The 16,362-nt window shown below is 42.4% G+C and overlaps 1 protein-coding gene across 1 annotated transcript in view; it reads left to right on the forward strand.

Moving 5' to 3' along the window:
* MTUS2 (microtubule associated scaffold protein 2) overlaps nt 1-16,362 on the forward strand; it is a 783,807-nt gene that overhangs the window by 398,532 nt on the left and 368,913 nt on the right. The window contains exon 6 of the mRNA XM_089685846.1: nt 10,087-10,293. Coding sequence (XP_089541972.1) covers nt 10,087-10,293 — 207 coding nt within the window. The remainder of the gene's footprint in view (nt 1-10,086; nt 10,294-16,362) is intronic.

The raw sequence follows: 16,362 nt of genomic DNA on the forward strand, positions 1-16,362 counted from the left end.
CACCACCTCCTCCTGATACTCCACTCTCCCACCGACCCACACGCCACCCCTAACAGACCCACACGCTCTTGCACATCCTGCTCCCATGCCACCTTTCTCACCCTTCTCCTTCTCCTAACCGCCGGGGATATCTCCCCGAACCCTGGCCCCTCACCACCTCACTCACCCACTAGGCACCCTCCTACTCACACAAAGCGCCACAACCCCCTCAACCTTATACCTGTCCCCCTCCTCCCCGCACCCACCCCTCCACTCTCGGTTGCACTCCTGAACACCCGATCGGTGTGCAACAAGCTAACCGCCATCCATGGCCTCTTTATCTCCCACTCCCTCAACCTCCTAGCGGTCACGGAAACCTGGATCCAAGCCACTGACTCCACTTCCCCTGCGGCAATCTCCTATAGAGGTCTCGTCTGGTCCCATTCACCCAGACCGAGCGGCCGTAGAGGTGGTGGGGTCGGCATGCTCTTGTCACCGCTAAGCAACTTCCAGGTCCTCCCAAACCCCCCCTCTCTATCCTTCTCCTCCTTTGAGGCCCATTGCATCCGACTCTTCTCCCCCACCCCTCTGAGAATTGCAGTAATCTGTCGGCCCTCTGGACCCGTATCCCGCTTCTTTTCCGCCTGGCTGCCCTTCTTCCCTCTCAATGTCAACAGCCTGGCTACATCCAAACTCCTCCACTTAACCTCTTCATTTGCACTCACACAGTGCACGCAGTCCTCCACCCACACCGACGGGAACACCCTGGACCTAATTTTTTCCCATCTCTGCACCCCCCACAACCTCACTAACACCCCTTTCCCTCTCTCTGACCAAAACCTCATTACCTTCTCCATCTCCCCATCCTCCAACACCTCCCCCCCCAAACGTCAAAACTTCTCCAGCCGTAATCTCCGCAACCTGAAGCCGGCCTCTCTCCACTCTGCAGCTGACTGCCTGTATGACAGTATCCTTCCACTGTCATGCCCTGACCTGGCCACTGCTGCATATAACAACACGCTATCAGCTGCCCTAGACTCCTTAGCACCCCTAACCACACGTAGCAATAGACTCCGACCGCTTCAACCCTGGTAGAACGACCACACTAAACATCTTAAACAACGCAGTCGCGCGCTGGAACGATTCTGGCACAAAACCAAATCCCCTCAAGCATTCTCCCTCTACAAATCCGTCTTCCTCACCTACACCTCCTCCCTCCATGCCGCCAAACAAACCTACTTCATAACCCTCATCAACACCCTCTCCTCCAATCCTTGTCGGCTCTTCTCCACTTTCAACTCCCTACTCTCTCACCCCCACCCAGTACCTCACTCACCGCCCACGAGATTGCCATTCACTTCCAAAATAAGATCAACGCAATCCGTAAGAACATTGCCAATGCTCCACCTACCTCCCCACCTAGCCTCCCTCCCACTACAACCCCTCCAACTCTCCCCTCATCTGACCTTGCAACCACCCTGCCCCCCACCACCCTTAACATCCCGCACACCATAACCACCCCAACACTCCGCTCCTTCAGCCTTGCCACCACTGAGGAGGTCACCAAGGTCTTCTCAGAAGCCCGCCTCACTACTTTACTACTACTCACTCTACGCCGATGACCTCCTACTTTCTAGCTCCCTGCTCTCCACCTCCCACGCCCAACTGCAGGACTTCTCCAGGACTTCCCCCATCCTCTGGAACTCACTACCCCAAGCCATCAGACTGTCACCTACCTTCCTCACCTTTAGGCGCACCCTGAAAACCCATTTCTTTAGGGAAGCCTACCCCACCCTCACCTAACTGCCGATCTCCTCCACTCCTCCTACCACTCCATCCCCCACAGCCACTTTCTCCTGTGCCACTATCCCCTCCCTCCTAGATTGTAAGCTCGAAAGAGCAGGGCCCTCGAACCCCTCATGTATTGTTTTGTTACTGTACTGTCTCATGTACTGTCCCCCACTATAATGTACAGCGCTGAGCAAACTTTTTGGCGCTATATAAATACTGTATAATAATATTAACAATAATAATAATATTCCTGGCAATCAAGGGCTTAATTGTGATTACTGGTGTACTGACGGGCAATCTGATGCTATCTGGGAGGGGTGTGAAAACTGCGGGAGCGTGAATCACGTATACATGCGTGATTTTGTGCACCTGTGCCACCCTGTAGCAGTATTTCTACTATAGGGCAGTGCAGAAGCTGTTCAATATGTCCAGTAGAAAAAATTAAAAAAATTTTGGCATAAATTTGGCCAAAATGTGTTCTGCGACATGTCTTTGCTAAAAAAAAATCTCAATACGTGTAAATGAATTGGTTTACGTGAACGTTATAGCATTTATGAATGGCGGTATAGATACTTGAATTTTTTTTTGCTTTTTACTAATAATGGTGATGTTCAGCGAATTATAGCAGGACTGCGGCAGACATTCTGACACTGGGGACACCAATACAGTGATCAGTGCTAAAAAAAAAGCACTGACACTGTACTAATGGCACTGGGCTGGAAGGGGTTAACATGAGGGGCGATCAAAGGGTTAACTGTGTGCTGGGAGTGTTTTACCAGGGGGCAGGGGGTGTGTGCTTCACTGTAAAGCACACTGATAAGGGTGGCTCTGCTCAGCCATCCATAGCAGTGTGCCGAAGCTGACAGGGAGGAGAGCTGTTGGTGAACAAAGCAGCCCTCCTTCCCGTCAGTGATCCTCAGCAATCACCGGGCGCCGGCAGGTAATCACCGGCCGGGAACCGGTGATTGACACCCGCGGCAGCAATTGGGGGCGCGGGTAGGGCACGCGCGCCCTCTACGCGGTAATGCAAAATCACATATGTATATACAGTATATATATATATATATATATATATATATATATATATATACACACACACACACACACACAGGTGGCATACACACATTCAGGTTAAACTGGACTTTTGTCTTTATTCAACCTCCCCAACTACGTATGTACCTACAGTATGTAATACTTTAGAGTTCAGGTGTATGTAATGTACATAGTGAAGAGGTCAGAAGTATGTAATGTACAGAGTGCAGGGGTCTGGAATATGTAACATTCTTATTTCATATGGTATGTACATGGTGCAGGGATCATGTTTATGTAATGTATACAGTATGGTGCAGAGGTCAGGCGTAGGCAATGCACAGCATGCAAGGGTCAGGTGTATGCAACGTACATAGTGCATGAGCCAGGTGTATGTAATGTACATAGTACAGGGGTCAGCTGTATACCACATAAATGTGTATGTAGTGTACACGGTGATGGGGTCATTATTTAAAGTACATGTGTAATGAGTGTGTTTGGTACAGAGTGATGAGGTCAGTAGTATGTTATGTATGAAGTGTTATGTATGGGGTCAAGTGTAGGCAACGTACATAGCTTAGGGGTCAGGTGTATGTAAACTATAGATTTCAGGGGTAAGGTGTATGTACTGTACATAGCATAGAGATCGGGTATATGTAATGTATATCGTGCAGATGTCAGATGTATATAATGTGCATAATGCAGTAGTCAGGTGTATTAACTGACAACAGTACCACCAATATGTGCACACTGTATATACCTACATGTACACTGTATACACATACACACTCACACACTTTATACACAATGTGTGTGAATCCACAGACAGCAGAGAAACACCTAGGCAGCAGCAGCCTAGGTACCTGGGACACTGGCGCTAGCATTAACCTTAACACTTAACCTCCCTAAATACATTATTTACAAAATAGATGCCACTTAACTAATATTATTATATATGTTTAAATCTGGACTCCGTGCAAACAGCTACAGTACATATACAGTTGAATTTCATGTATGGGCATGTGTTACCTGCTAAAGAATTTATGTCTCTGTCCATTCAGTCCTGAGATTTACACAGGTCTGCCAAAGAATGCAGCCATTCTAGTGACCTGACAGTTCTATACAGCAAATATGTAACACAGCTGGCCATTCTCCTGCTCTTAGTCTGTGATGGACAATGGACTAATGCGTTATTCACCCTATTTCACTGTGCTCTGTCCCCCTGTGAGCATGTTCCTTGTCAACAAAAGTGCATGTAGCAAAGCATCATTGATTTCTAGTGCTACTACTTCCTCAAGAGGCTGATATCAAGTCAAATTTAGGTTCTAGTACTAAATAAATATACTGAAGATTTGTTAAAGCACATCTCCCAGAAAAAAAAATTAAATAGCTCTATATATGCATGCATGTAAATGTAATGTGAATCTCAAATGTTCCTGCAGCTGCAGGGTTGTCCCATTCCTTCCCACCTCCCAAGCCTCCTTACAGGCCATAGAAGTCGTGGTAAGTCTTGAGTGCCAAGTTTACCTTTTACTGGAAAAGTGTCAATAGCTCCCACTACTAATATGTCTGGGTCTATTGATCATTTTGATATTGAAAAAAACCCACATTTATATCTTTTTGTGTCATATGCTCAGTTTAACATCCATATAGCCATTATTCCCAGCAGCTGTACAGAGCAGCGAGGGAGGGAAAGGAAGGCAAATGTATGCATCTGCGCAGGTCTGCATTAAAATGAATCTGTTGATTTCTTATGCATGCAAAACACAAATTCACTTTAAGGGCTAGTAATGTGTGCCTTACAAAAGGCATGCACACCTAGACCAGCTTGTTACTGGAAGTGGTTAAGTGTGGAGCTCTGCCGCAGTAAGGCTGCATTGCACAGAACTAAATTAAATAAAAAGCTGCCTGACAAGGTCACACTGAGAGAGGTCAGACTACATTGGTTCAGAGCAAGAGTGATAGAGAGAAGCAGTTGCGTAGTTGACTTGAAAGCATGGCGGAACAGTTCACAGTGACAAAACAATTGTAAGAGAAAGTGTACAGAGAAGGATACATGGCAGTCTGAGTCAGGCAAGTACTAGAGAAAAAGATGGAGAGAGAGAAAAAGCAATAAAATACATTTCCGTGAAAGCCTGGAACGGTCAGACAACGCATTTGGAAAAATGTCTGGGAAAGAGTTGTATAATCAATTATCCATCGTATGCAAGATGAGAGAGACATACCTAAGAGGTTATTATATGGTTTTGTAATAGTAATAGAATGTCCTGTTTCTCCCGGATGGGCAGAATAGCAGTGGTAAAAATGACAACTCTCCCCAAAATCTTCTACTTTTTCCGATCTTTACCTATCCCAGTTCCACTGGCATATATGAGGAAACTTCAATCTCTCAATGTTAAATTTATTTGGAGCTCTGGAGGTTGTAGGATAGCTTGCTCTACATTGTATGTATTTAAATGGAGGGAGGTTTGGAAGTCCCTCATTTTCTCCGTTATTATAGGGCAGCCCAGTTGGTTCAACTTTACCAAATCTTTTCTGATACTTAGAATCCTGATTGTGTTAGGATGGAAGCGCAAGCCAGCTCTCCACTTCCTATGGACCTCCTTCTATGCTTATCTCCTAGGGAACGCAAGGCAATTCTTAATCCTTCCCTCTCTCACTCCCTGGGCCTTTGGGACACAGTCTGCAAGATATACCCCTTGAACTCTCCACATACTCCAGTAGCCCCCCTTTTTGGGAACCCCCCTTTCTCCCTGGACTACACCTCCAAAATTTTGCACGGTGGGTTAATAAGGGTCTTTATACGATTGCTCATTTTATAGACCACAAGGAAATCAAGCCATCCTCTTACTTCCGGGAGACATTATTAATGCCTACTTCAGATATTTCCGCTTTGCCAGATTACTGATTTTTTGCACACTATAGGTCCAGCCCATTGGGACATTGCTACCAGAACCCTATATGAGAATAGATGCCTGTGCAACCCAGGCATGCACGTCAGTATCTTGGATTTATACTCCCTATTTGCAGATCAGGGCCTCAAAACTCTCTTACCAAGTGGCTTGGGGATTGGATTTAGGGGAACCCATAGAGGAGGATGTCTGGTCTTAGTGGTCTACTATGGTGTACAGGGGGATTATCAACACTTCCCTGGTGAAGGCAAACTATAAAGTGTTATCCCAATGTTATCTCGTTCCAGCATAGTTAGCCAAGATCTGTCCTGATGCCTCACCAGGGGCGGACTGACAACTCATGGAGCCCCCGAGCAATAGGGGACCATGGGGCCCCTGTGTCCTTGCCCAAACTCAAAAAATCATATGATAAAGGTACCAGGGGCATCTCATGGGGCCCCCTACTGACCCAGGCCACTCGGTCAGTGCCCGAGTTTCCAAATGGTCAGTCCGCCCCCGTGCCTCACCGTTATGCTTTAGGGGATGTGGGCAAGAAGGCTCTATGTTCCATATCTGGTGGAATTGCTCAAAGGTTCAACGGTTTTGGACCAGAATATTTGAACCAGGTCTTAATAAAGTGCCAAGGTTGATAAAATGTTTTTATGGAAACAAGTTGACTTGCTTACACTTTCATGATTCATTTTTATCTGTTTTCCACACTACTATTGGTCTGTTTTGCCCTTGCTCCTCATCCCATGTCAACATTTAAATGTAACCCTGGTCGTGGCTCTACTGTGCTGTAACTGCATGGCCAAAAGCTACTGACAGCCATCCACACTGCTGCTGCTGCTCCCTCCTCCCTTGGGTTGATGGGATGGAGTGGCCATGATGGGAGAGAGGAGAGGGAGAAAGATCCTGTCAAAAGTTGAAGCCTGCCCACTGGACCCATCAAATGGATTACAGTATCCAGGGTGCAGGGGAAACAAGCACTCTTTTTGGCCAGCATTGTGGCTGAAGCTCGGCTCCTTTGCAACTAATTGTGTAGTCCAGAGGGGGGTAGTCTGGTCAGAAAAGAAGGATGGTTCTAATTGTCAGCACTATATAAATACCTGTTATATATATAACAGGTATTTATATAGTGGTGACAAAATATATATATATATATATATACATACACACACACACACACACACACACACACACACACACACTGATCACAAAATTAAAGGAACACGTTTTAATCAGAATAAAGCATCAGGTCAATTAAACTCCTGGGATATTGATCTGGTCAGTTAAGTAGCAGTGGGGGTTGTTAATCAGTTTCAGCTGCTTTGGTGTTTATTAAATTAACAACAGGTGCACTAGATGGGAAACAATGAGATAACCCCTTGAACTGGAATGGTTTTACAGCTGGAGGCCACTGAAATTTTGCATTTGTGTCCTAAGGACACAGCTATCACAGCGCCAGGTGTGACATCACAGTCTCTTCTATCCCTGTTTTAGGACTTGAACTGAGTCAGAGCATGTGTCCAGAGACCAAGAAGAGGATGCTCTGGGTCCAGTAAGAGACTAGCATTGCACAAGTTATTGTGTTGTCTGCTGGGAACTGTTGTGGGCCCCAACTGTGTTGGCCAATGTTTTTTTTTTTCATCATTCACTGGCAGGTAATGCAGTTCAGTTCTGTTAATTACTGTTAGTCAGAATACTGCAGATGTTTAACTATATCTCTCAGAGTAATGCTATTGTCTTATTGATTGTCTGTATAATTGCACTTGCTAATCCTCTCTTCTTTGAGCCTAGGTTCACACTTCTGTGGTTTTCAGTGCATTTCTCAGTTTTGGCTTTTAATTTGATGGGTTTAGTACCGCTTTAACAGAGGCCCATTGCCCTAAGCAAGCCCTTGAATTTTATGTCCATACTGCCAAACCCAGGAAAATGCACCTGCAACACATTCTCCAACTCAGTGCACCAAAATGCAAAGAGTATTCACATTTGTGGCTACTCAATGCACATGTAACTGTGAATTACAGTAATGTGTTTTACTATCCTTTACAACAGTGCATAATCGTTAATGTGACTGAAAGGTTTCTTTTAAAGTGTAACCATTATACTAATCATTACAAGAAGACTTTGATAAAATACGGGGTTGGGATTGAGCAGCTACATGGCAGATGAGGTTCAGTTTTGAAAAATGTAAGGTTATGCACTTAGGTCAAAAATACAAAGGGAAAATACACATTAGGAGAGATTACCTTGGGAGAATCAGTGATGGAAAATGATCTAAGGGTGCATGAAGATAATAGACTTAGCAAATACATGTGATGCCAAGCCACAGCTAACAAAGCTAGCAAAATACTCTCATGCAATAAAAAGGGCATATATTCAAGAGATAAGTAAAAAATTCTTCCCTTTTGCAAAACACTTGTGATATGGTTTGTAAAGGCCTCATCTTGAATATGCAGTTTGTGGGTAGGTGTGGAGTAATCACAGTCCAGTTGCAGGAACAAGAACTTGTATTAAAGGTAAGGCTGAACACAAAAGACAGCCCAACGGGAGAGTGCCATGCCAGGGAAACACTCACAGTCCTGAGGGACTTGAGAACAAAGCAGATTCAGATGCAGCAACAGCATCTGTCTACAAGGCGGAATGTGGTCAGGCTGGTATGGTTCCAATTGGGAGGCTTCCAAAGTAGGATGGCATGATCCAAGCCTGTTCCTCCTCATCAGGAACCTCTCTCTGCTGCAGTAACTTTCCCTGACAGACGCGTGCTCTTTCCCTCTCCTATCCACTTCTCAAAATGCACATCAAAACCTGGGGGAAGGGACCTGAAAAGACTCTGCTGACCCAAGAAGGCTGCCTGGGGTCACCTGAATACAGCATAGCAATCCGGAAAACTACCTCAGGGGACCAGGAAACCATAAAGAAACCAGGTTTCTCCTGACTTCCTCTCTGGCTGCGGTACCGCACTGGTCAAGCGCCACCTACAGTGGAGAAAGCAGACCACACCTGCCCACAAGTTCAGTTTTGATCACCAAACCTCATGAAAGACATTGAATTGGAAGGAGTTCAGTGAAGGGCACGTAGGAGGATCAATTTCATAGATCACTGTTATCCAACCTGTAAAAGGAGAACTTAAGAGGACATATGATAACATTGTACGAATATGCCAAAGGTGACTCCAGTAACTGTGTTAAACTGTTCACTGTGAGGTCTCTGAAGAGGACACGCAGCCACAATTTGGAGTTGGAACAAAAGAGGTTTCAGAAATCTTAGATTACAGAAAGGTCTGTTTACTGTTAGAGCAGTAAACATGTAGATGTCTCTCCCCCAGGAAGTGGTACTAGCTGAGAGTGTCAACAATTTCAAAAGCCATTTAGATATCTTCACCAAGAAGCAGAATATACAGGGCTATGGGAATTGTTAGAGAATAAAAATCACAAACACAGGTTGAACTGGATAGACATATGTCTTTTTTTACCTTAGAAATGTATAAAACCTGTGTAACTATGGTGCACCTATAATGCTGGTTTTGCAGATATCTCTAACTGAATCTCTATATGATCCCAAGGCACAGGGGGTGGGCGAGGGGGATAGTGTGTCACTCAGACCAGCTGCAAGTATAATTTGAGCTTCAGCTACTCTGCTATGTAAGCATCAGATTAAATAAAAAAACAAATAAAGTATATCTAAGCTCAAACTCAAAATTTGAATTAATTGCAGTTTACCAGTATTCGTTATTTTTCCCTTATTTTTGCCTATTTTTTTCCTTATTATTATCCCCTTTTTCCATTATTTTCACTGCCAGTAACACACTTTTTATCCTAGGGTAAAGCTCAAACAATGGGTGTTATTTACTAAGACAGGAGAGTGCAAAATCTGGTGCAACTCTGCATAGAAACCAAGCAGCTTCCAGGTGTTTTGCCAAAGCTTAATTGAATAAGCTGAAGTTAGAAGCTGATTGGCTACCATGCACATCTGTACCAGGTTCTAAGTGCACTGGTTTTAGTAAATCTACCCCACTGTCTTGTATCTATGAGGGGGCAGCATTTTCTCCTTAGGACAGGAAGTATTAAGATGACAGAACATTTTCCCCTCTTTATCACCATAACATGTGAGTAGGTGTTCAGTAGTTCAGAGTTGAACTTAGGAGGACTACTAACACCACATGAGATAGTAGTCCTTTTCAATTGGATCTAAAAAAATCAACAGCATTTGATCATAGGTGAAGATCAATGTAGCAAAAAATTGCCTGTGTGCCTATATAACTGTTCAAAGTATTCTTAAATGTATGTCCTTGCTGTAAGGAACAACAATGTTTGATTTGTTTTATATCTGTATTTCAGATTTGCTGTAGTAATAACCTTTTTACTTATGGTTTACTTTTTATTTTTCACAGAGGATATTAAAAAAGGCCCTATTCTGAATGGAGCAAAGTCAAATCTCCCAAAGCCTTGCCAGACTGCCCTCCGTCCTCCTGGCTACTCCAGACTTCCGGCAGCTAAACTCGCAGCCTTTGGATTTGTACGGAGCTCTAGTGTGTCATCACTTTCCAGCAATCAATCCAGCGAGAGCATCCAAAGTGATCAGAGCAGAGCACCTAACAGTAAGTCACTGGGTATTGTAACTTTTTATACAGTATATGCATAGCAAATCAGTGCTACACCTGGAATAAAAAAATAGTACAGTATCTTAATCGTACAATACAGGGCACAGGCTACGTATTCAGAGACCCTGGGTTATAGGCTGGTACCTTCAGGTGATTGGACACTGTCAAAGCTTCTGAGGAACACCCCCAGGAGTGTTTCTCTATAACCCCACTCACTCTGTGACTTTTTAGTTTTTTGCTAGTATCCTAAGGTGATTCCATGGGAATCATTAGTTTTGTTGATTCTTCAGAAACTGCCTTTCGAGCATAAAAAGAATATTCCCCTGTCTTCCCTTACTTACAAGGTTGTCTTCCTTGTTGCTGTAACCTCTGCAAGACATGTCTCAGATTTAGCAGGCTTATCCTACAAGTAACACTTTCTAGTGTCTAACAGTGATAAAGTTGTCTTGTGGTCTCCTTTCTTCCCACGTTTGTTTTTTCTTTCCATTCTAACCAGGACTCTGTGCTACCCTCCTTATGTCCTTCTCTGAAACATTCCGCAGAGATTTCTCTTCATTCTCTGCATGTAGTCCATGTTGTGCAAGTCTACCTCAGCTATGGCCTTTTTTAGACAATTGTATTCTTTTTTTTGTCATTCGAAAGGGGCCCTCTAGGGAATCAGACAAGTCTTAATTTTAATCCACATTCTGAATGATAAGGTTCTTCCTTTTTCTGTTACGGCACACTCTAACAGACCTTTCAGTGCTTCATAGACTGTTCAGCATCAGACATCTCTTTTCCAGATTTGTAAGGCTGCTACCAGATCTTCTGTTCACACATTTCACCAGGTGGATGTTCAGTCTGAGTTACGAGCCCTCTGTTTGCCTGTTTTATTCTATGTGCCTGTGCAGCCCCAGGTCTGCTTCTGCCCAGTTTGCAGCACTGCTCCATTTAGCAGTATGGATAGGGATACTATTGCTGCTGTCACCCCTGCATTTCTTCTCCTCCTCTTGAACTGTCAGGAAGCAAGAGCGGCTGTGTGAGAGAAGGAGAGAGGGAACAAAGACTGCTTGCTGTAGGACAGTGTATATAGCCCAAGGAAGACCCACACTCCACCCAGGAGAAGGAAGGAACCCAGCAGAAATTGAGTGGTGTGTACACTGGAGCGGACAAACCTGCTGGGAGGAGTTGCGACCTGTGGGGGATGTATTCCCCAGAGGCTGAGCCTGTGCTGACAGATTAGCTTTGAAACTACCTGTCCCATCATTATCAAAGTTCTGCACATGAGGAAGAGGACTCCTGGGCTTGGGCAGTCATAAAGAGGACTTGGTGGAACATACACAGAGTGTACCATGCTACTGTCAGGTCAGTTTGCTGCAGTGCCAGGTACATTGAGTGGCTGAATAGCAGACGTCTCCTGGTCTGTGCTAATGCCGCTGTTGAGTCAGGTGTTGCCGCTTGATTGTGGAAAGGACATCACTGCAGCGGACACCACTGAGCCCCAGATGGACATAGGGAGGGGACAATTTGTCACCCTAGGAGTCAATGAGAGACAACTGGCCAAACTTGTAAATGAAAATAAACAAGGGCGCACTCTCATCGTGCATTACCGTGGTATACCACGTAATTTATTAAATAAAAAAGGATGTATACTCACAAACCAACGTGATTATAGGCAGTATGGGTGATCCACAAAGACAGTCACAATACAACTGTGTCTAATGATGCGGATAAGCTGACGCGTTTCGGGGGCTGAACCCCCTTCCTCAGAGCTAGATATGTGTCTGCTGGCCACAAGCCTATATACTAATGGGATGTCAAAAGACACTCCCACCCACTCTCAGCTGACCAACAAAAAAAAAAAAAAAGTGACATGGACCCCGAAACAACAATATCAATCGGTGTGCTATATGCAGAGCACATTAGTTAATATGTAATAAATATAAGGTGTATTAGGATAGGTGATAAATAATCAATAATCAATAAATAAAAAAATTATTAATAAATGAATAAATAAAAGAGTACATAAATTGATGCATAGTATATAGTAGATAATTATTAATAAAAACGTATTGCAAATGAATAGATTAGTGGATAAATAAATTAATAAAAAGAAAATGCACTCACCCTTGAACTTGTGACCCTGATGTTGTTTCGGGGTCCATGTCACTTTTTTTTTTTTTTGGTCAGCTGAGAGTGGGTGGGAGTGTCTTTTGACATCCCATTAGTATATAGGCTTGTGGTTGCTTCGGGGTCCATGTCACTTGGCCAAACTTGCTTTAACCTATTGAAAGAACAGTATTGCCCTCTCAGGACACCATGAAGCCACCTATACCTGAGTTCAGAGGGACTTAATGAGCGCTTCAATGCCAGATTTGAGCACCAACATACTGAACAGTAGGGGAGGGTTTGCTAAAGACGGTTGGACCATTTTCCTAATATCACCCCTTAGACAGGACAGGACCTTCCCGAGTATAGGAAATAGAGATCCTTCACTGGTTCTCCTGTTTCTTACTAATATGTACATATTTATTTTGCAACTCTTGCACCTATATATTGTAGTGTTGTATTTTTCATTCTTTGTTGCATTACTGTGTATTGTTACAATAAATATTTCTTCCTGACCTTGGTGTGTCAGAAGCTGTGGCATTGTCAGGAAGGTTGTTAACATCTGGAACCAAGGGCCCCAAACATTGACTCTTTTGGGGGAAAGTGCTATACCTGTTTGCATCACTATTCTGTGTTGTCCACCGTTAATTTGCATAGCTAAGATCCTGTGTCTGGCAATCTATTATTAAGAAAATACGAATTTTTAACTTACGTTTAAAATCCTTTTCTTAGGGTACATTAGAGGACACAAGTTTCTCTCCTTTGTTCCTTATGATTCATTAAACTGAGTCTTGCTGGAAGTGGGAAGTGTTATGCTAGAGTTGCCCTCACAGCTTCAGTTGTCAGCATCCAATCACCTTGAGATAGCAGCATAACCCATGGTCTAACGCTAAGATCCTGTGTTTTGTAATGTACACCAAGAAAAGGATTTTACAGTTAAGTCAGAAATTCCTGTTATGTGTATCGTTACACATTCCTTTTATATAAACCTGTATATACAGTAAGTGAAGTCTATTCTTTAAGGAAGTTTTTTTGTTTTTTTTTTACTTGGAAAATGAAATACAGGGCATAAAAAGATCAAACAGAGAAACTGATTGCTTATTTGGAGATTAAACACTCAGTGGTAATTAATAAGATTGTCAAATATCTAGAAAAGCTTTGTCAGTAGTACGAATAAACGTTTATCTTTCTCCCTCTTGGACTATAGTTCACATTTGTGGGACTGCCTAAAGGTTTGGCACATCAGAGGAAGTAGATGGAATACTAAAAATAAAGCTCTTTGTGATTTGTCTGTACTACCTCAGGTTTCCTATACTTTCTTCCCTTAGACATATTTTTTTAGTGTTGATAGTTCTAGTAACACATGCAAAATTACCTCCAGCCAATCAGACTATGTATTATTATGTTTTTAGCACGCATGAATCCCTCCAGCAGAAATGGGATTAAGCATTCCCTCCCTACTCTATAGACATGATAAGGAAGCCTTCCCTAGAGTCTAGTCCCTCAAGTGACCTTTCCCTGTATGTTTCAAAGCATCACCAATTCTTTTTCTTGATGTGGTTTTCATTTTATGAGCTGCTAGAAGAGCCTACTATGCTCTTATGATCTGGATGTTCAGCAGGCTCCTTGAAACATTGTATGTCTCTGTAATTATTGTAAACCCTGTGACTGAAGATTCCAACATTTCCATTTTCTGACACCACCAGTGCATGAGGAAAATGGTTATTTAACATTTCCACTGAGGACCAGTGGAGGGTGCTTTAAACTGCCACTGACCATTAATGTAAGATTGGGGCTTTAAGGGGATTTAACAGCATTTCCACGGACTACCACTAATGTGGGAACAGTATCATACCATTTATTCATGGCTTAGTTATTCAACCGGCTTCACTGCAACATGTAAATCCATTGCTCATCCTCAGCATATGATAACCATGTAGATCAGAATCATGAGAATGCGCTGCACGCAAAGTTCATTGAGGCTGAACCGCTGACATTACTTCCGGTCCTTCTCCGGCGTCACATCCAGTCTCTTGGAACGTACACCGGCTCCGTGGTTATGAGTGGTAGTGTGAGGGAGAGGATTCCCTAGTGAGTTTTTTGTGTTGGTGCCCCCATAGGCACCTGCTTCATGTGAGTGCATATAGATCTTGTTTTTAATTATTCCTTTCAGTATAATTTACTACACTATGGATACTCTCTGGGCTTTCTTGTTAACCCATTTTGGTTGATTGAGAACACAAGACAGTGACATCCATGAGCTAGCTGGCTTCAGGGCTTCCATGCAGAGGAGCTGATATCCTATATACAGGAATTGACGACTAATGCTTGTTGGCTACTTTGAAAGCCGTTAATATCTGGTGAGTGAGAAATTCAACTGAGCACTTGTTTTTAAGGAAGATTTCTGTCACTTCATCTTTTGCTATACAAGATCACGGTGATTGGGGACTTTAGTATTTATCGTGTTGGACTTTATACTGTATTTGAATACTTTTGATTGATTATATTGTGTGCACTATGTTACGATATATGATATCACATGAAAACGTTTAATTTTATGTTTAATTTATGTGAAAGGCTAGCTTCTATTTTTAATTTCTGCACATATTTCCACTTTTGAAGTCAAATTTCTACAAATCCCACTATATGTTTGTGTTCTCATTCATATACAATACCTTAACCTCCCTAGCGGTCTGATTATGTCCATATTTCTGTGCTCAAAGAGGTACATTTTTTTGCCTGGAAATATGTAAATTTTTTATTGTAGGCCTGTAATTTTTAGGAATAACTCACTGAAATCTGTCCGAACAAGAGTCTAGTAAACATTCCGGGTATGGTAAAATTTGAAACACGAAATCATAAATTATAATTTAATAAATAAATTATAAGAAATAATATAATAATAATAAATTTAATTCAATAATATAATCAAACCAAAAACACTGAAATTTGAAATAGAGCACCAAGTTCGCACATCACTGAGCAAAGTCGCAAAAATCGTTTTCAGTGTCTGATGACGAATTTCCCCACAAATCATTATCACTCAATTCTGCAAGTAGTTCTGATTTACTATCGCTGTTCTCTAGCTGGTCTAAAACCGATTTTGACCTAAAAGGGACGTTTTTTTGACACCATGGACTTTTCTCAGTTGCAAGGCAGAAAGAACAGTGAAAATGCAGGCAGGGCACAGGACAAAGCACTAGGGACAAAATGTATATGAAATGGTTTGATACAGTAATATTTTTTATGTGATTTTAGTGAATTTAGTGAATGTCACTTTTAAAACTTTCACATTTCCCGCCAGTTCCATCCCCGTACGTCCTGACTTACTCCTTAATGGAAGGCTGATCATTTTGTATTTTCTAACATCTAGGGGTTGATTTACTAAAATTGGCAAGTGAAAAATCTGGCACAGCAGTGCATGGTAACCAATAAGCTTCTAACAGCTAGTTCAAGTAAAATTTGACAAAACCTGGAAGCTGATAGGTTTCTACTCAGAGCTGCACCAGATTTTGCACTCTCCAGTTTCAGTAAATTAATGCCCTGTAGTCATATTACAAAGTATAATGTTATAATTAATGAATGTGATCATGTAAGAATGTTTTTGAGTCCCACACTCATTGACTTTAATTGCCAGAGATTATTTTTGGGGGTCATTGGATTTTCACGTTTTTCCAATTTCTGGTGGGCATTTATTATGCAAAAGTGAGGGAAAACACTAAAGAAATATTTTTTTTTTGTGTAGATATGTTAAAGATTTACATGCCAAACAACTCTGAACTAAGTTTGCAGTCCATTTCCCCAATAATTGGATCACTTGTATTTTTTACAAAAAAATCTTTTTATAAATATGACGTTATATTCAATGAAAACTTACTTAGGTGATCACTTGTATTTTTTACAAAAAAATCCTTTTATAAATATGACGTTATATTCAATGAAAACTTACTTAGGTGCTGAAACTAATGTTCATGTGCC

Source organism: Staurois parvus, unplaced genomic scaffold (genome assembly GCF_062004578.1).
Source record: "Staurois parvus isolate SC_StPar_1 unplaced genomic scaffold, SC_StPar_1.0 ptg000387l, whole genome shotgun sequence".
In the NCBI taxonomy this organism is placed as follows: Eukaryota; Metazoa; Chordata; class Amphibia; order Anura; family Ranidae; genus Staurois; species Staurois parvus.